Source organism: Seriola aureovittata, chromosome 20 (assembly GCF_021018895.1).
Source record: "Seriola aureovittata isolate HTS-2021-v1 ecotype China chromosome 20, ASM2101889v1, whole genome shotgun sequence".
NCBI lineage: Eukaryota > Metazoa > Chordata > Actinopteri > Carangiformes > Carangidae > Seriola > Seriola aureovittata.
The window spans coordinates 10,662,942-10,684,574 of NC_079383.1; the positions used below are offsets into that span (position 1 = coordinate 10,662,942).

Below are 21,633 nucleotides of genomic sequence, written 5' to 3' on the forward strand. Positions count from 1 at the left end.
AGGGACAGATGAAGAAATGTTTTTGAAATTTTAAAAATGACATGATATCCCTTTTAGAAACTAAGGTTTGGAGAAAAAAGGAATAGCATTGCATAGTGTAGGTGCAAGGTAGAGTCGGACTCTTCAGGCTGAATAATGACTTCACTCTGAATGGTTATAAAAAAGCCTTATGGTGGAATGCAAAAAGGTCAAAACAAAGTTTCTCTCATTCAGAGTGTAAAATACAAAGACACACCTCAATCTCATTACAGCAAATACATCAGTATTTGGTAAAGGAGATGTAGAAAACCAAAAATGCTTGAAACCTGAGAATTATGTATCATCAACGCTTTGAATGTCTGCAGGCTAGCAGTACTAGGTTTGTACAAACTGCTATACACATGAGCATTAATACAAAGACAAAAAGTGTTGACAGCTAAAGATTAGATCAGTCATCCAAATAGATCATATAGACACAGACACAGGCTGCAAAGACAGGCACAGTCAGTTAAGAGTTTGAATTCTTGAAGGTGTGACATGTTTAAAGCAGAGTTTTCTTTGCTTGGCTTCTTAGAGCTGCGGAGCCAGAGGGAAGTAATGATGGGGAAATTCTAGCTTTTGGTGTTCAGGAAACATCCCTGAGGTTGTTTTCTATACATAAACACAGCCTCTTTGTGTAAGTGTGTCAGAGTGAGAGAGTCTATTAGGAAGGGTAAATACATGTGCACCTGCAACATGAACAAACACATATGGAAATCATGAGGAGGTGCTGCTGGGAGATTTGAGTCAGGGTAGGAAAGTACATTTTTGTGGTTGTGAGGCTAGCTGGTGGATTAACTGCAAACAACGTTTTGACTGAAACATGGGAAAGATAATTGCTGCTCAAGAGAAAAAGTTTAATTTTTAAAAGTTGGTCAGTGACTGGACAAATCTAATGCAAAGTTTTGAGTCTTTTGAAAGCTACAGGGGTATGAGACAGAGTGAACTATGCTTATAATGTTCCAGCATATATTGTTATGCATTTGTTGGTTTTATTTGATTATATTTACATCGTGTGAACAATTTAGATTTTTTTTTTTTTTTGTAAAACTTAATAAAACTGTAAAATACTTTATAAAACATGCATTAAGAAAAGACAAACACTGACATGTTATCGATGCTACCAATCAAAGTGAATAAGTTTGTAGATGGTGTGAGATGCAGACAGGAGAATCTGTGAGGCTAAAATAGTGGATAACATGATAACATACCTCACAATAACAATGCTGATGCTACAGGTTTAATATTTAGTGGGAGATACATTAAGTATTTAATAACACAATTAAGAATATGTATATACAAATGTTGTTATGAGTTTTCATAGACTGATAAATTAGCATGCAAGCATGTCATTGGTTTTGTGTGTGCATTCTATTCTATATCTGAATCTTACCTCCTGAGAACAGGATACAAGAAAAACATGCGGTTATAGGTCAATTACTTTTACTATTCTCTGAGTTTTTTTGTAAACATCTGATTCGAAGAAACAGAGATGGGAACTTTCTTTTTGTTGTCTTGCAGTTATTACACTACATTATTTATTTCAGTACAGAACAGACCATCCAGTGTCAGTTCACTTCATGTTTATGTTTCATATTTGAATGCCACGTAAATGCTAACGTGCTTCAGCACAAATATAGCTCAGGTATCACACTTTATCATTTAAATCAGCTCTTACTTGGACAAGTTTCACTCCTCAAAAGGGCATCAGGTAAACAAGCCTGTAGATCTGACCTAGAGTGTGCGTGCTTATAGAGTGATTTATAGTATGGACTGGGCTGACACAGCGCTGCGAATACGCTGTCTCACAGAGACATAGGCTTTCTTAAGAATCTACACTAATGTGAGGAAATGTGGCTCTGCTTGGCCCTCCAAGCGAGTCTCAATAGAGCAGACAGTAGGAGAAAAACAAACGAAAGAGATGAACTCAGCGCAAATTTTGTCTTTTCTTTTCATATCCAAATTGAGTAAATTTAGCATCACCTTGGGATCTAGACAGATTAAAACATCTTCTTGTCATGTAGGGACTTTGAATAAACAAGCCTGCAACCCGTGCAGTGTCCCTACCCATAATTTAATAAAAGACATGAGAATTATGCAATGCCCTGAGCCAGCTGTAGAAAATACAAGTCTTCTACATATTTCCAAAAGATATCATAACACTTGTTTCCCATATGACGCCTCGTATGGGAAACAAAAGCTAAAACAAACCAGGCACAACCCTGATTAAATCAGAGCATGTCTGAGCAGGGTTTTTCCTCGATATTAAATTATGATGCAGTTGCCATCAATTTTCATGCCGTCTCCAGCTCTTTACAAAGTCTGACATGTTACTTTCTAACAAGCGTTGCACTTAGTGGATTTCTGTCATTTGTAACTGCAATTGCGGCATTACGCTGATTCAGTAGCACTGTATCGTTGATCAGCACAGGAAAAGGCGTGGCCAACACTTATGAGGAAGAAAAGAGCCGCAATTTCCTCAAACTATTTTCTCCAAAGAGTGTCTGTTTTTTACCACAGCAGGAATGTGTCAAGTGGTGACCTGATTTTCTGGGGCTGTTCAAATAGGTGAATATTGTTTCTTTTGCATCCAGGCACAACCAATTTAAAGAGTTTTCCTGAATTAATGTCACATTCCAATCAGCAATTACTTTAAGGTGAGCTCATATTAGACGTCACCTGATTATTACAGGCAGTTAAAAAGTAATAATTAGCTAAATGCAGTAAGGTGCGCATCATTGTCCAGTTGGACCATTGTCAGGTCTGAAAGTAATGCACAAACACAGGAAGAGGAAGAGCCCAGTGGTGGAGAGGATCAGAGTCAGAGTGCAAGACAGGACGAGGATACTCAGGTGACAAGTCATCAGGAGTGTTTAATGCAAAGCTGACATGCAATTTTAACGTCACTTTTTATTAATCTTTCTCAAAGACATTTTTAAGTACCTGACTTTAAAGCACCTCCTGAGACCTGGAATAATTACAGTTTGTGCATGTCAGATATTATTAGATAAAGACAACAACAGAAAAATAACATCATTTTTTCTCTGATAGTGACCCACTGTAGCCTCCAATTTGCTCTGAAGATGTAACGCCACTACAGAGGGTTTATTATACTTTAACCTCTTGTCTTGTAAACGCAACGATGGCCGAAGCTCTTGTCAAGTGAAAATCGCCACCATGGCAAGAAACCACATTCCGCAGCAGAGAAAACTTACAAATAGCCTCTTTAAAATGTCATGACACTGTGAAAAATGCACGAAGGTGACATCTCCTAAATTGTTACAGTTTATTATTGTCCTTTAGGAAGATCAGGATTCACTAGAACTCTTAAAATATGTTGCTTGTAAAAAGTGTTTGCTTCAGCCAGTTGAAGGCACCAAACAATGCACGTGTGTACATGATCAGGATAGTACAACCTCTGCCACTGTCGAGTCACAAATAAGCTTAAATTTGCAAAATGGACATAACTGGTCATTTAGCTATGGTTTGTGGAGTTTATGGATTGTGTAGAACATGAGCAACTCTGTATGTATTGATTGTATCATCAAATCCCACAGCTAAGCACGTAACAAAGTCGTGATTGCATGGAATACGGATGGTGAGGACATTTGGCAAAAGTTGTAAACACTTCAATTACAGATGTAACTTGAACAAATAGCACTGGGCCTTTCGAAGGTTGCGTTCACCTTCATGTACAGGCGTCTGCGTTCATCAGTTGCTGGCGAACTGGAGCTGCGTTGACAAACGAGCTTAATTTACCCTCAGTGAAGTAAGATTAATTGGAGGTGTCGAGGTATGAAGCAGCAAATGACAATGCGTCTTTGGAATAATGACAAGAAGTAGGGAGGGAGTGCATGAGAAAGAAGTTTACGCACTTAACATATTACAAGATGTCATCAGGAAGTGTGACAGTTAGCTGTTTGTCCAGAAGATCTCACAAATAAACAACACAAAAAAAAGAAAGTTAAAAAAAGACCAGTGTGTGTCCCAAATCGCAGCTACCCAGCCCACTTGTAAATTCAATCAACTGAGGAGCATGAGAAAGTGGCTGGCACTGAGGAAAAACAATTTAGGAGCATCAAAAGAGACTCTCTCTCTCTCACTCATGCACAACAGCAAATTGGGGCACCATAAGAGCAGCAAAGTGTGTGTGTCTGTGTGCGCTTGAAGTGATTACTTAACAAAGAAACAAAGTGTTCAACACTCCAATCAAGGTGGAAGCAGAACAAGGAAAAGAACATTTTTGAGAGAGAACAGAAAATGAACAGAAGGACTGGGAGAGGAGTGATTAGAAGGTGTAGGAGATGTTAGTGCAGGAGAGCAAAATGTTGGTCTAGTATGTTGAAACACAATGTGGGTATGCCTGTGTGTGTAGTTTCTCTCATATGCAATTTATAAGACAGATATAGCCACAATAAGTCCACTTTCAGGTTCATGCAAAGTGAAATATTGGGAGGATGACATTTTTAAAACAACACCTGAAAGAAAAAATAGCCAGCTGGCTTTTTAGCTTAAAGAGAGAAAATTAAATGAAAAACAATGCACTTAATAGAATCATTGCACTGTGGGGAACTTCATGGCATGTGTATGCATATATGCGATGGCTATGTACTGAGTGTTTTTAATACACTCACAGGTCTGAGTAGATATACTAGGCTGGTCCCCTGTATGATCAACACAGGCAGCTGTGTCATGGACAGAGCGTGGTGGAGTGTCTCGACAGATGCCATGGTCTGGTCAAATCTGTCTGCAAGACCGCCCAGAGTCACAATGGCATCCACCTGGAAAGACAGACAGAGATTAATAAGACACTGAAAAATACCATGGTTTGATATAAAATCTCTGGCAGGATGCTGCTGAAATGACAGGAGAAAACACTTTTTTTCAGCTTATGGTAATGTGACTTGCAGAAAGAGAAATGAAGAAAAAGACACAAACCAAAAAAGTTTTTTTCTTTTTGCATTTGAACTCAAATAGTTCACATTTTGACAGACAATTATGCTGATTGCCTGATGGCAGCTCTTATTTTAGGAACAACTTAAATCCTATATTAGGAAATATTATGGCTTTATAAATGGATGAATTGCACAAAACATCAAGTGAGTCAGACTTATGACTACATTATTATTGAATTTAATGTATTACTGGAGCTAATCATATGTGAATCGCCATTAAAATTTTGCAGCACTACTCATAGAAAGTGTGTAAAATAGACTGAAACTAGAGGCAACTTATTATAGGAATGGAAGATGACATATGAAAAAAAAATTAAAATCTCAGCCAAAAACTAATCACTTATTTTTCATACATTTTTACTGAAATCTATTGAGTAGTTTTTGAGATATGCTGTTAACTAACAGACAAACAAACAAGTCCAGTATGCTTCTTGCTGAAGTTAAAGCATAAGACTGCTGATATTTTCTAACAAACAAATTCCACACTAAGACCAAAACCACTGATCAATAGATCCTAATAACAAGTATTGCCTGTGCAGCCAAAACCTTTGTGTTATGAGGTCCGGTCCATTGTCCATAAAAACACATCAATGAGCCACACTATTTCACTGAATGGATTGTTCTTTTATGACTGTATGATGAACACAGGCGCACAGTTTATTTTCATTCCATCCCACACATACCATCTTACCACGCTGTAATTACTCACATGTGCAACAACTCTACAGCTGAAAACCTACAGTGCCCAGCGATGAAATGACTTTGCATTATAAAATCTGAAAGTGGTTTTACATCTCCATTTGGAACTAATGAACTTGAGTGCCACGGACAGTCTGGGAAATCATCAATAGATGGATAAATTGCTCTGTGCGTGGATGGGGGCTGGAGGTTCTTGTTTTTATTGCTTTTATTCTGTAAAGCACTTTGTGTTACATTGTTGTGTGTGAAAAGTGCTATATAAATAAAGTCTGACTGATTGATTGATTGAAACGCATGGGACTAGTTGAAAATAACAAACGTATAGAATATCAATGTTTTCATTTTATGGAAAAAAAACTAAGCACAACAACAAAAGCCATTAGAACACTTAAACTTTAAACACAGATCTTAAAGATGGAAATGCAATGGAGAACAGATAAACAATCAGTGGTAGATCAAACAATGAAACCAGGCTATTACACTGAGGGTAAACATCTAGTATCTCTTGAATTAAGAGGTAAACACGTTACCAGCAGATCAAGTGAGCTAAGTGGATTACTTAAACTAATACCATTTCCTGCAACCTCAGAGCTAAGATAGGGTTCTTTTTAACTTTGAGCCAGCAGTTTACTTAAATATAATATTTACAGCTCTCAGCAGTTATATCCTTATACAAAGTCCCCAAGCAGTCAAGCACCAGTGCTGACAGCTTTAAAACCCAACAGAGTCTAGAGGGCAGAGGCGCTGTCACAGGCTGACAACTGACAGTCACACCATCATGGAAAATGAACCATGTACAATCAGTCACACTGGCTTCACTTCAGTGTTTTCACTTCAACCATATACTGTAAATAAATAAACAGAATGTAGGACGTAATTATTCTCTATTACCTTTGCTGATGTTGACCATAATTGCTTGGTCAATAGCTAAACATCAGGGGAATAGCAGCTAATCATGTATAATTTACTTCTCTGTTAAACAATTTCTAACTTTGAGAACTGACTACTCTTACCCCTACAGCTGCTGATCAGTCAGATCACATTAGCTAAATTAATTTGCTACAATAACAGATGTGTGACAGATTTTTTTTCCTGTATGTAAGTATATGTGCATACATTAACCCGTTTTAAAGTACAGATCAAGAAAGTCCTGCAGTGTCATCTCTTTACATAATGGGAAATGAATGTAATGTAACTGAAAGGTTATTTCAACATCTGGCATACACCCCCGTATGCACAGGCATGACCAAAACTGTAAACAACAACATTTGGTAACAAGCTCCCCTCTGTAAGAGAGAATAAGAGAGAGAGCCAGCAAGAGAAAGAGGGAGAGGCATACAGTGCAATCGAGTGTGTCCTTCAATGTTTTCACACTTTGTTTTTTATGTTGTAGCCTTATGCTACAATAAAAAAGAATCATTTTTACCTCAATCTACCCTATAATGACAAAGTGAAAACAGAATTTTAGATATTTTTTCTATTTAAAAAAAATATTGACATTAGTATTCAGACCCTTTGCTATTACACTTCAAATTTAGCTCAATTACCTCCCATTTCCCTTCATCCTTGAGATGTTTCTACACCTTTATCGGAGTCCATCTGTGGTGAATTCGGCTGATTGAACATGATTTAGAAAGACACACACCAGTCTGTATAAGGTCTCACAGCTGACAATGCATTTCAGAAAACCAAGCAATGGGGTGGATGAAAATGGGTTAGGGTTACACAACTGCCGCATTGAGGTTCCCAAGAGCACAGTGGTCTCCATAATTCTTAAATGGAAGATGTTTGAAACAACCAGGACTCCTCCATGAACTGGCCACCCAGCCAAACTGAGCATTCAGGACAGAATGTCCTTGTTAACAAAGGTGACCAAGAACCTAATGTTTGTTCTGGATGAGCTCTAGAGATCCCATGTGGAGATGGGAGAAACTTCCAGTAGGACAACCGTCACTACAACACTACACCAATATGGGCTTTATGGCAGAGTGGCCAGACTGAAGCCTCTCCTCAGTGAAAGTCACATGAAAGCTGCATGGAGTTTGCACAAAGCACATTAAGTAATCTCAAACTGTGAGAAAAAAGATTCCCTGGTCTTATGAAACCGATACTGAACTGTTTGGCCTCAATTCTAAGCATCATGTCTGGTGAAAACCAGGCACTGCTCATCACTTGCCCAATACCATCCCAACGGTGAAGCATGGCGTTGGCAGCATCATGCTATGGGGGTGTTTTGCGGCGGCAGGGACAGGGAGACTGGTCAGTGGTGAGGGAACGCTGAATGGGTTAAAGTACAGAGATAACCTTACTGAAAAACTTAACCAGAACACTCAGGACCTCAGACTGGGCCGAAGGTTCAGGACACACAGCTGAGACAATAGAGCATGGCTTAGGGACAACTGTGTGAATGTCCTTTAGTGTCCCAGCCAGAGCTCTGACTTGAACCCAATCGAACATCTGTGGAGAGACCTGAAAATGTCTGTTCACCTTCAGCCCCCATTCAACCTGACAGATCTTGAGAGGATGTGCAGAGAAGAACGACAGAATTCCCCCAAATCCAGATGTGCAAGGCTTGTTGTGTCATACCCAATAAGACTCGAGGCTGTAATTGCTGCTAAAGGTGCTTCAACTAAGAGTCTGAATACTTGTCAGTGTGATATTTCAGTTTCTCCTGTTTAATACATTTGCAAATATTTCTCAAATTCAGTTTTCACTTTGTCATTATGGAGTATTGAGAGTAGATTGATGGATGAAAAAATGTTTTATTTTTTTATTTTAGCACAAGGCTGCAACATACCAAGACATGGAAAAAAAAAGGTCTGAACACTTTCTGAATGCACTGTATCAACCAGAGAGAAAAAAAACAACAAAACATGAGCTCCTACCACAGAAAATAATTTAAGAGTGTGGGAACAAAGTGGGTGAGTTTCAAGTCAATCTGAGAAACCAGTAAACTAAAAGTAAATAAAACTGTGGGAGAAAGACAACTAGTAACAGTAACAACTGTCAACTGTCATGGAACCTCAAGGACAAAACTACTAAAAAGGACAACAGGAGGAGGACCACAAGAATATGAGAAATTAACTGCAGGACATTCCTTGGAACATTTTTATTTAAAGAAAAAATTGACTTCTATTACATCCATGTAAAAACATAGCTAAACAGCCTAGCCCTGTATATAGAGAATGTGAAGAACACAGCAGTAATTTATCTGTTGGAGAAATGGACCCAAAACAACTACAACCAAATTAAGGAATCTAAAGTCTAACAACGAACATGATCAATGAAGCAGGAAAAAATACACAAGCAAGCTGCTCAGAGACCACCCTGAGACACTCGGAGCAGACTTAAAAAGGAAAGGTGACAGAGTAACAAACAGACCTAGGGAGTTTCCCAGGGCTGACATCACCATCTGCACACTCCTGCCACAGACTGGCTTCTCCTGGGAGCTGATCCACAATATAAACAGGGCAATCCCCTCACAGTGTGCAACACGAAACAAGGTCAACATCATCCATTACCCAATTCTGACATATGAGAGTCTCCGGTCCCACACCCAACCACAGCCCAGCCATGGACAGCAGCACACACCACACTGGCCAATGAAGAGAAGACTGCCATCTGGCACAGCACACCTCAGCAGAGCCCAGCCTGTAAGAGCCCAGTCTACCGGAGCCCAGCTTACCAGAACCCAGCCAACCAGACCCCAGCCGACCAGAGTTCAGCCAAACAGAGCCCAACCCACTACAAATCAGGCAAGTAGTGGTGCCGGGCCTCAAGGACACATATCTGGAGCAGCATACTATGCAGAAACACAGCCTGACATGGTTCAAGCCATGCCACACCCTGGGATGCAGCTGAACTTTGCACAGGGAGTGGCCAACCACTCAGACATCGGAGAGGGGAAGCAACTGCTACAACTCATCTTTAATATAGAGGTTGTTGCCTATTCCTTAGTTCCTGTTTATATTTTTTACTTTATGTATTGAATCATTATTGAATTGAATTTAAAATTTGGACGTAAGAGACCAGACCCAGAGTTAATTTCTAGCATAAAAAGTCACAGCCACCCACTGTCCCTCAAACTATAGAGAGATATTACTTCTGTCCCTCAAACAGAAACACATATGTCACAGTAGAGATTAAGCAACAACACACATCTGGCTTAAGCTAAACAAAATTATTGCCAAATGTCATAATGATCAGTACATATGTGCAGCCTATCCTCTCCCATTGAGTCGCTTATTATGATGAAAACTTTCTGAAAATCTCCATAAAGAGATCCGGTATTACCAGGCCCAGGGTACTGCCCTATTGATGGGAGATGTAATGCCAGAACAGGATGTGCACCTGACATAGTGGATCCTGCTGTTAACAGCCACATATTTGGACAGTCCTCTCTACACCTCAACCCCATTTCTAGCCACAGACACAAACAAGACCATGTTGTGAACAAAATGGGGAAAGAGCTTGCATCTCTGTCGCTCCTTAGGTCTGGATATGCTTAATGGCAAGATGAAAGGCCTTGAGGAGGTTCACATTTTGGTCATCTCTTGGGACTAGTGTAGTCGACCCATTACTGACATGGACCCCACCCTCATCAGTGCACAGACCCCACTATCATATCACTGCAAGATGAATGTATACATAAAACCAACCATACATATTTCTGACAAAAACAGAAACTGAGCCATGTAAAGTACATAAAATAAATAATCCATATGAATGCACTTCTGATGGTGAAGTTAAACTTAAAAATGTAATAACGTCGCTCATCTAATTAATACATTCCTCTCTTTGCAGTTTCACCTAAACCAATTAAACAGATTTCACAAAAATAAATGTTATTTGTCATAAATCAGCCAGTAAAGCAGGTTTTACTACAAACAGCTCCGCATCTAAACAGAGACTGAAAAAGTAATTAAGAAATTAAGACAGGAATCCAACCTGAAATAACATCAGCCACAAAACACAGACCTAAGAAAAACTTATGTTGAAACACTGAGAATCCACATAAAACAGATACAATATACATAATAATGAAGGAATTAGAATACAGCATGATGTAACTAAAATCTAGCAATGGATAGGACGAGAGGACATCAGGACAGAAATGCTGAAACACAGTAACCCTGAACTGAGACAGCCCTGCTTCAGTGGTTCAATCTTGTTGTTCAGTCAGGTTGCTTCCCTGAGATCTGGAGCCGGGGGCTCTTTGCCCAATACATATGAATGGAAACAAATTGGATGCTAACAATTACCAAAGCATCTGTGTGAGCAGTAATCTGGGGAGGGTTTTTAGCAGCATTATCAATGCTTGGATGCTGGCCCTCCTCATGGAACACAGAACACATACTGACCATGTTTACACTCCACATACTCTCATTAATCATCCTGTAGACCTAAAACCAAGGGTACATTTTTTTTTTTTTTTACTGATTTTAAATAACAAGAGGGATTATATCATAAAATGTTCCAAATTGGTGTAAGGGCCAAACTTCATGAATAATTAAGTCCACACGAGTTGACTATTATAATGAAGTAGTCAGAGGAAATGCAACGTGCTTGTCAGTGAGCTTAGCACTTACTGCTATCATTCATCAAAAATGTGTCTACAAAACAAGACAATGGTCATTTCTTGGCATGTTTTGACAGTGGATCAGTTTGAAATATTGCAGGGAGTAATGGAACAAGAAGGCGCAGCCACAATGAGCTGTTAGATGAAGAGCTGCAGTCGACAGACTGCACACCTTCAACTTCTCAGCATAAAATGTGTGCAGCATAAAATCAGATCATGGTTGCTCATAGAATGATGAAAAAAGGCCAATTATTGCTTGACTTCTTTATTAAAATGACAATAGTTTGTTTTGCTGCCTTCAGAATTCTGTGACCTGTAGTATTAAACCACATTTGTTGTTACCACCAGTAGCTACAGGTGTCTCCATGTTGACATTTACATTTATGACCTAGTAGTACTGTTGGAGCAATGTGGAACCCTTGGCTCAACCTTTAACACCAAGGAAGTTCAATTCCTGCTCTATGCTGGTGACCTAGTGTTGCTGTCACTCACACAACAAGGACTACAGCAGCACCTGGACCTTCTGGAGCAGTGCTATCAGAACATGGCCCTGACAGTCAACTGTAACAAATCTAAAATCACAATCCTCCAAAAGAAGCCCAAATATCAGGAAACCAAATATCAATTCAATTTAGGAAACACCCATCTAGATCACACCCTATATCATGCTTACCAAAATCAGTTCCTCAGGTAAGTTTGGTCTGGCAATGAATGCAGTTAACAAAACAAATACAATGCAATGGAGGCAATTAACAAAAGATGCCAATCAGGAACACTGGATGACTCAAACCAAAACTCAAAACAAACTTCAGTGCGGTGTGGCATTAAACCATGAATATAAATTGGCAGAGTATGTCTTTACTGTCAGAGATACAAAGCAGAGACCGTTTCTGACCAAATACAGAGTGTACACAAATGCACACACACTTTTCAACAAGTAGATACACAAACAGTGTACAGACATAAACTAGCCTATCACAAACACATGTGCAATTTAGACAAAGAGAGACACACTTTCCAATGCACACACACTGAGACGTATGCAAATGCAAATATATATGTATACACACAAACAAACACATACTCATCCACCCACCATAATCCTCTGATACCGTTCTTTGGGATTTCACCCAATTCAATACGAGATAAATTCTCTAAATCGAGCGCTACGCTGTGTAGAGGAAAACATTCAGGGGCTAATATGTTGAATCTTAAACAGCCTAAACAGGAGCAAAATGCTCAGCAATCTGCATATCACCCTGGTATTATTTCATCTATGAATGTAATTCATTTAAACAGGCTAAGTGGATGGAAATTACTGAAGGTGAGCAAAAGAGAAAATGACATGGCATGACATTAAATCATTAGAAAAGTTATGCTTTTATACAACCCATGCGTATTCACAGTGTTGAAGGGAACAAAAGTTCAAGGAAGAGTCATAGCTTTTGAAGAAAAGAGGAAAAATCCTGGCAAACAAACAAAAAAGACAGTATCAGCAACACTTATAGGGCGCCAAAAACTGATTGCCGGGCCCCAATCTCTCGCAGGCGGACAGACGGACAAACACTCAGTGCCAAATCAAAGGTAGAGTAAATATTAGTCAGGCTGAGAAAAAAAAAGAGCCCATGGAAGGGAAGGACAAAAGTTTATCTTCTCTTCAAGTCTGTCACCAAAAAAACAGAGTGACAAGCGTGGCAACATGTGTGCATACGAGCTGACATGCATGTTTGTGTGTCTGTAAGCGTCTTCTCCATGGTCTTTCATCAGCTTAGAGATGTGAAGTGATTGGGGCACTCGGCAGTGATTGGAGCAACACTCATCATGCTTCTTAAAAATTCATATAATGCAGAAAATAGAAAGATAGGGAAACAGCAAGAGAGAGGGGAAAGAGACAGACAAACATAATTTCCCCTGACACTGCTCATCTTAATAATGATCATTCTTGAAATTGAAAATATACCATTTTTTTTGTTTATTATATAACATTTTTTCCTTGGGTGATGTACATTCTGTGCAAATTAGCTGACATTTTGAGAGTCAGAGTGGAAATTTTGTCAATCTCTGGATCAGATCACCATGTGTGTCTGGCTCTGCAGCAGCTGGCTGGGCACGGGGCTTCGCTCTGGCTGGCAGCTCATCGCAAAGATCAGGCTGTTCAGAAATGCTTTACACTTTGAAAAGATTTCAACAAAAATGCAGTATTTTCCTTAAAAACAGGCAAATCACAATTACACGTGTATTCTATGTGTAGGTGTTATTCCTATGATACTTTTCAACACTTTTTCCTCAGGCAATGGTGAGAGAGCATGAATGTTCTTTTCCTGAAGCACATTGTTTCATATGCATACACCCACACACAATCACACCTGGGATCTACCCGCAGTCAACCACAGTCCAACGCTATTGACCTATGAGCAGCTCATCTTAAATACCTGAGGACTGAATGCCTTGCTTAAGGGCAATAAACTCTCAGAGGCTGAGTGAGTGGACAGCTTTACTTATTCATTTTACCCAAAGCTACTTCCACTGCTATTTATTCTAATGACAACTGTAGCAATAATGTTTTAAAAACGTCTGTGGCACTGATGTGCCGATCAAGAGCAATTCCAATAAAGGAATAGTCAACATTTTGGAAAATAAAAATTTGCTTCCTTGCAGAGAGAGATCACATTCATAGCTGGAGCCAGGAGACAGTTAGCTTAGCTTACCATAAAGACCGCAAACAAAGGAAACTGTTCAGTCTGCTCTGTTAAGAGGTAAAACAAAATCTGCTTACCAAAGCTCACTAATTAACACACTGTTGTTTGTTTAATCCACACAAAAAACAACAAATTGTGGTTTTATGGGGAGTTATATGGCGCACTAGGAAGTCACTGCCCCCAGCACATAACTCCTCTGTAAAACCCCTACTTGTTTTTTCACTTGAGTTTTTGGATGGATTTAACAAACGACACATAACATTTAGTCTGTAGGCAGATTTTGTCACCTTTGGACAGAGCCAGGCTTGGTGCTTTCCACTGTTTCCAGTCTTTACACTAAGCTCTGAGAGTATCATCAATCTTCTCAAGTAACCCTTCACAAGAAAGCGAATTACAAACTTCTAACTTGTGCTGTATTTCCCGAAAAGTCAAACTATTCCTTTAATTATAAAAATGCATGGCCTCATTCCAAGTCATGCGAGAATGAAACCATCAGTTTGTCTGGTGTGCTTACCTGCAACTGTCGTCTCTCAATCTCCTTCAACATGATTGCAAGACACTTGGTGAAGTCTGTTAGATCCTGGTCATCTGTTTCTATCAGCTTGCACCCCTACGCACATAAAGAAAATTGGTAACACACACACAGATAACAAAACACAATCAAACAGATGTATACATACATAGATAGCAAAACAAAAACTCAGTTAGAGATAAGGGATAGGGGGATAACAGAGTACAGAATATCAGAGAGAGAGAAAGAGAGATGGGTGGTGTGGTATAAATCAGTGTTTTAGTGTTGTCTGGCTGTCTGCGGGCTGTGTTGCTGAATAATGTAGAGGTTCCAGTCAGTGGCCCTAAACTACAGCATCCAGGTAAACAACCAAGCTCTGGCTTTCTCTCAGACTTTCTCTCCCCCTATCTCTTTCTCTCTCCACACACTGTCACTTTCTGCCTAAAACCCCCCAGCTTCCCTGTTTCACTCACACTAACACACTAATTCATTCACTCACTCACTCATTCACTCACTCACTCACACACACACAGTACAGTCAGTTCACACAAACTTGTTCTCTGTGCTGTTTGATCCCATCCATCCTCCCCTCCCCTCCCCTCCCCTCCCCCCTCTATCTCTGCCTCCTCTTGTCTCTCTCCCTCCCTTGCGAATGCATTTCTGTTCTCTCCTTTCCATTTATGCAGAATTATTCACCGTTTCAACAAATCTCTGAAGGAACGCCTAAAACTTTCCTATTGTTCTGCTCCTAAAGCATTACAATAACAGTGTGTTCTTTCTCATGGAAAAAGGTATTTCTCTTTTTTTTTAGGCAACCTTTGTGATATTTGTAAAAAGGGAATGATGTTACAGGCAGCTACAGAGAGGGGGGAAAAGGGTGAGAGGAAAAAGGAGAGTGGCACATAGCTGAAGGCAACCCATATCTCTGTGTGCAAATGTGTATGTGTGTGATTATGTCTGTGTGCATGGTGAAGTACTGGATATGCATTTCAAACTATAGACAGTGTATATCATTGGGGGTCACAGCACAAAGATCACACAGGCATTGCATTGTCTTTCCTCTAGGGTGTGGGTGTGTGTGTGTGTGTGTGTGTGTGTGTGTGTGTGTGTGTGTGTGTGTGTGTGTGTGTGTGTGTGTGTGTGTGTGTGTGTTTACTCTGTATTTATTATTTACTGAACTGAGCTTCACGTCTCTTCCAGGGTCCTGGTTTAACATTTTACTTGTTAGAAACAATGGGAAGTCCACTTGATAGAAGAACTAGCATTTTATTTTAATGACCTTGGAGAGTTTAGTTGTGAAAAATTCTCTTGCACTGGTAGGGACACAGGGAGCCAAGACTCTGATGTTTTCAGAAGCCACTGCACTGCACTGGCTTCTACCTGGATCATTTATATATATATATATATATATATATATCCCTTTCACACAGCCTGTTCAAGGCAAGAATGTTGTGCCTTTACTCCGCCTTGCAATTCAGAATAAAAGGTATGAACACAGAATGAAGGGGTATTGTTGTTCCACCTTTAAGCCATCAGCAGAGGCAGTCACAGAGCTGAATCGTGACGCCGATGCTTTTGTTATAAGTCACACCTCTGATTCTGAAACTGCAATATAGCAGGATCTCTGTTTAAAAGGGGCTTTTTATAACTGACACTAGTCACATCTTGCATCCATCTGGAGGATGTAAAAATATATTTAAATTTAAATTTTGATATATTTTTTTGACTGTATATACCTAATTATGTTGAACAAGGTAGTAAATGTATGCATTTAACTTTGATTGGAGTCAGGTTAAGTCAAAAGTAATCTAATACAGTGATTCCTAATTTTTTCTTTTTTTTTTGGCATGTGGCTGATTAATATGAAGCAATTTCTCCTCATAGCCTCTCATCATAGGTTACATGTTTACAAGTTGGGTGCACAACAATCAAAAATTGATATTCTCCTGTCAGGCTGAAAGGCTAAAAGTACAGTATTTCACAAGAAAGAAGCAAAGATTAGAGAACGGTTAGGGTGTGTATCAGAATACATTTATTTCTACATGGGCAATCACCTCGTGACCCATTAGATTCAACCACTTGTAGGTGACTCGACTCCCGGCTATTGCTCTAGCAGACGTTTTTTCAAGTACATACAGAATCTAAGAATTGCAGATTATAGATTAGATTTTCTTTGTAAAATGAAAAAATACTGTGTGCAGGAAATACAAGTTGTATCATGTTTGCCCAGGCCTGGTCGAGGAGGAAGTGAATTACACCCATAAAATGTGACCTCCTCCTGCAGTGGGTTTTGATGACTGGATGTAAATGCAGAGTTCTGACAGTTCAAGCCATGTCAGACTGCACACTTGTACCCACTTTGATTATTCACTGTGCATGTTCTAGTCACTGCAAGTGGAACTCCTGGAGAGTCTTGAGCACAAGAGCTCTTTAACCCTAGTCAACTTTGAATTTTTACTTATCCATTTATGTAGCGTGATCTCAGTCTTGCTGAGGGTTTACTGTGCTGAATGCACTGACAGCATCAAGGATTACTTTAGGAGAACATGTGTCTATTCAGGTTCAGATGTATTCACATCATCACCACATTGAAATTAACCATCTCGATGCAAAAGCTCAAACAAATTAAAGAATAAATAAATAAAAAGAAAAGAAACTTAATTGTCAAATACCTGCACTGTGCTACAGTATCTGTATGTATGCTGTGTGTTTCAGGCTTAAGATAGTATAGAGGACTTTTGCTCTGTACTTTTTTGTTTTGTACTTTTAAATTACATTTGCCTAAAGTCCTCGTACTTTTTGTTTGTGTGTGTGAGCATGTGTGTGTGAGTGCATCTCTGTGAGCACCTGTAGGTCTGAGAGAGTGTGCAAGTCGTGTCTCCACTCACCTTGCCTGTATAGAAAGCTTTGACCTCAGCAGTAATGGAATCAAAATCCCCGCTGATATAGTCAGGGAGAAAGCTGGATGTAAGGATAGGAAGAGAGGGTGAGTGACAGAGGGAGAGGGTTAAGATTGCAAGAAAGACAGAGAGTGTGAGGCAGAGATAGAAGAGAGAAGGAGAGAGAGGACATCGGGGCATGTGTCAGCTCTTTGATCTGTGCAGCAAGGGAGAGGAGTGAGGCCCCCAATGGAAGACGAAGAGACATGGAGACTGACAGGGTGATTCTCTGCGGCACTGAGCCTGGCCTTGTCGCACACACACACACACACGCACACACACACACACACACACACACACACACACACACACACACACGCACGCACGCACGCACACACACACACACACACACACACACACACACACACACACACACACACACACACAACACACACAAACAAACACACACACACACGCACGCACACACACACACGCACGCACACACACACACACACACACACACACACACACACACACACACACACACACACACACACACACACACACACACACACACACACACACACACACACACACACACACACACACCGACAGGAGAGATACATATATTGATGGGAAAGCACGCACAGCTGTACATGGCAGCATACACATGGCATACAAAGCGAATGGTACATACGGTACATAGAAATAAAGTCAAACGCATGAACATAAGCACACTGAATAATGACAGGACTGGGTGCAAATTACTCCTATGTCACTCAAACACAGACACAGAGTAAAGAATAAATCTCTCACTCTCTCTCTCTACCTAACACACACGTACATGCACACACAAACAAACAGAGCATGAAGTGCCTGGTGTTCATCAGATATTGACCTGTTCCATTCTGCTGAGAGATTAGATTCTCCACTAAAGCCGAGTATCAGTTTGATTACTACAGGTCACAGTGCAATGTGATGTTCTGATGCATGTGCTACATCATACACTGTAACAGGTGAAATTAGGTAATAATTCATGTATATATTTTAGAAATCTGTTCATTCATGTGGACTGATGTTTAGAAGCTAAAACATGTAAACACAAACAGTCACTGTTGTCCAAACATCACTGACAAACATGTTCCAACACTACAGTGTAATAAGGGTACTGGAGGTAACTGTTTCAATTTCTAAGAGATTGCCAATAAAAAAAAAAAAAGTTTTTAGTAGTAGTAGCAGGCGAGTTAAAGTTTATTTTCCAACACATCTTATGTCCCATGCATCCAACGTGTTTTTTTTTTTGCTCACAAAATGTTTCTGGTAAAAGACAGTGATAAGGAAAATAGTGAAAACACACTGATTTCTGATTATGTCCCACAGTTCTTCTACATAAATATTAACAAAAATAATAATAAACAATAATCACTTAAACTTTATTTTGTAATCCAATTTCCAGAAATTTTCAAATAGAAAAAATAGAAGATAGAAATAGAAAATAAATTCCCTAGTAATCAGTGTCACACATATATGTATGTATTTCTAAGTTAGTATGCATGATATGAGTGTACATTACCTTTCATGTTTAGAGTGCTGGTGAATGCAAATGAGCACGGACTGCTACTGCCAGTTGAGGGTTGTTTTACTTAAGTAAGACCACTGTACTTGCAAATTAATGAGTGTTTCTTTTCAGGATGCATTTAACTGGTTATGAAATGGGGGGGGGGGGTCTAAATGTGATTTATTGGCATAGAAATTAATTCACTCAGTCCTACTTTCCCATGGTATATGACTCAAATAACCGACTATTGCCTCTCAGAAAAGGAAGCAAAATGAAACAATACAGAAGATAAATTGTTAACAACATAAACCTTGGCAGAAATACAATGTTAATACATGCAATTAAGGGGATTAAGACTGAAAATTAAACTGGGCAGGAGGTTTTGGAATATATTTACATGCAGGCCTTGCATTCTGAAAATAAATTTCCCACTGTATTTCTTTCTTACAAATACAACTGTGTTTTGAGACAACCTGCATCCTCAAGGTGTTGGAATTAAGAAGGTCCATTGAAGATATCAGTGAAAACAGCCCAAAACCTACCAGCCACTATACCGAGCAAAACATTCCTGTCAGTGAGAGACAGATAGCTCTCTGTTTGTTCCATTTGTTTGTGTGTGTGTGTGTGTTTATGTGTAAGGAGCAGAACCACGCAGGGATGCAGTTGCTGCTATCTAGAGGCATTAACAGGTCTGACATTACGATTTCATGGTTGGTTGGGTAGTGTGTTTGTGTGTGTTTGTTTGTGTGCGTGCACCCCTGCGAGAGGCGAGAACGATGTTCCGGTCGGTTGAAGAAAGAGATACAGAAGGATTATTCCCTCCCTCCCTCCCTCCCTCCACAGCATTTACACCAACAAGATACATCGAGACAAACAGAACAGCAATTGTATGCAATTTGTCGCCACATACAGTGGGCTCCAAAAGTCAAAGACCACTTTCCCATTCAAGTGAATGGTTAAGTGGTTTCAGACTTATGGCCCACACTGCACACACACATGCACAAACGTACCATAAGCATACATAAAGACAACTGAGTACAATCCTATCTGAGGTGAAAAAAAAATTGATCCAGGTTAAAACTTTCCTTGTCCACACAAAAAACACGGACACATTCACAGGCACTGAAATGTGCACGCATACACATACAAACATCTGCAAGTATGCAGGTATGCACAAGCCCATGTTTCCCCTTCTTATAATACAGGACACCAAATTTGCATCTCCATTCAAAAATAACCTTCATGTGACAGATGGGACGAGACATGACACTGGGCCTGATCAGAGTCCCGTCTCCACCCCCCCCCCCCCCCCCCCCCCCCCCCCACACACACACACACACACACACACACTCCTTTGTGACCTGTGTGCATGACTCCATCGGCTGATCGTAATTGACCAAGCGAGATTCTAAATTCTGTATTTGTGTCTGTGTGAGTGAGCCCAAATGCTGTTTGTGTCTGCGTGTTGTGTGCCTGACAGTCTTCACTTCCACATTAATATTAACTGACACTTTAATTTGGATGGGAAATAGAGCATTTTACCGCCAGTTTGTCTGAATACCGGGGGTGTCTGTGTGACCTTTGCCTGTGTTTGTGTGCGTGTATGTGTTTGTCTATCAGCCTGCCTTTGCGTCTATCTCTCCATCGCTCTCTCTCTTTCTACATACTCTTTGCCTGCTTTTTTCTCCTCTCCCTGCCAGCCCACACTTCTCCTTCCCATGTCGCGTTCTCCTTTACACTCTCTTCCAATCTCATCTCATTTCTGCTCTTACTGCTTGTACTTACTTTTCTATGTAATTAAGCCAACTTCCTGCTTTCTAACCACTTCATTAAGAGAGAAAAAAAAGTTGTCTTCCTTATCAATTCTTACACTTCTTTCATTTCTATTTCAGTTTTTGTGTCCTTCAAACTAAGCAAGACAACATCCATCCATATGACCACTTAATTACAACAAACTGTTGTTTATATTCTCTCCCTCGCTTGTACCGTTCATCATCTCCTGAATCACAGCACAATGAACACTCTTCTCCTTTTCCTCATCTTTTCATCACTTAAGGAGATGCCGCTCTGATTACTCCTCTCACCCCTCCCATCTTCCAATCAGAGGAAGAGAGCCAGTGAAGGGGTGGAGGAATTACATTGGATGACAACAATAATGACCCATATACATAAACAAGCCAAAGCAAAGCACTTTGACACATTCAGCTCTCTGAGTTATATGAACATTTTTATGGACTGCACACACAAACTCACAGATATGCATATATATATATTTTTTTTTTTTTTCAATAGATATAACCTATCTTTGTGTGTGCATGTGATCGAGAATATTGGTTGATTGTGGTTTTATGAGCCTGTCCTCATTAGAAAAAAAACATTATAAGCGAACTGTCCAAATGCAACCTTTTGTGGTTGTGCAGTGTTTCCCACAGATTGAGAATTTACTTGTGGTGTAGCACGGCATCGTGTGTGACCTATATGCATGTAGAGACTCATGCAGTTTAAAAGGGGAGAGTCCCAGGTTATTTTCTGCAGCTGCCATTTACAAATGTCCCTTAAAGACCTCACATGCAGACTATCGGTAGATGAATGCTAGTAGTGATCACTCCAATCTCCGTGTATAATTTTTGATATTTTAAAAGTTTTGCTGAATATCGAAAACGAACACTGGTTTTTAATGATTTTTAAGTCTTTTGAACTAATCTACAGTTCAGCATCACTTTGAACTTTCTGGAT

At 39.8% G+C, this 21,633-nt stretch overlaps 1 protein-coding gene across 4 annotated transcripts in view; it reads right to left on the reverse strand.

Annotated features, from left to right (window-relative positions):
- tpk1 (thiamin pyrophosphokinase 1) overlaps positions 1-21,633 on the reverse strand; it is a 70,831-nt gene that overhangs the window by 24,049 nt on the left and 25,149 nt on the right. For all 4 annotated transcript variants that reach the window (XM_056364615.1, XM_056364616.1, XM_056364617.1 and 1 more), the window contains exons 5-7: positions 17,349-17,421; positions 14,464-14,559; positions 4,653-4,799 (exon numbers count right to left, since the gene is read on the reverse strand). In XM_056364615.1, the coding sequence (XP_056220590.1) occupies positions 4,653-4,799; positions 14,464-14,559; positions 17,349-17,421 (316 nt within the window). The remainder of the gene's footprint in view (positions 1-4,652; positions 4,800-14,463; positions 14,560-17,348; positions 17,422-21,633) is intronic.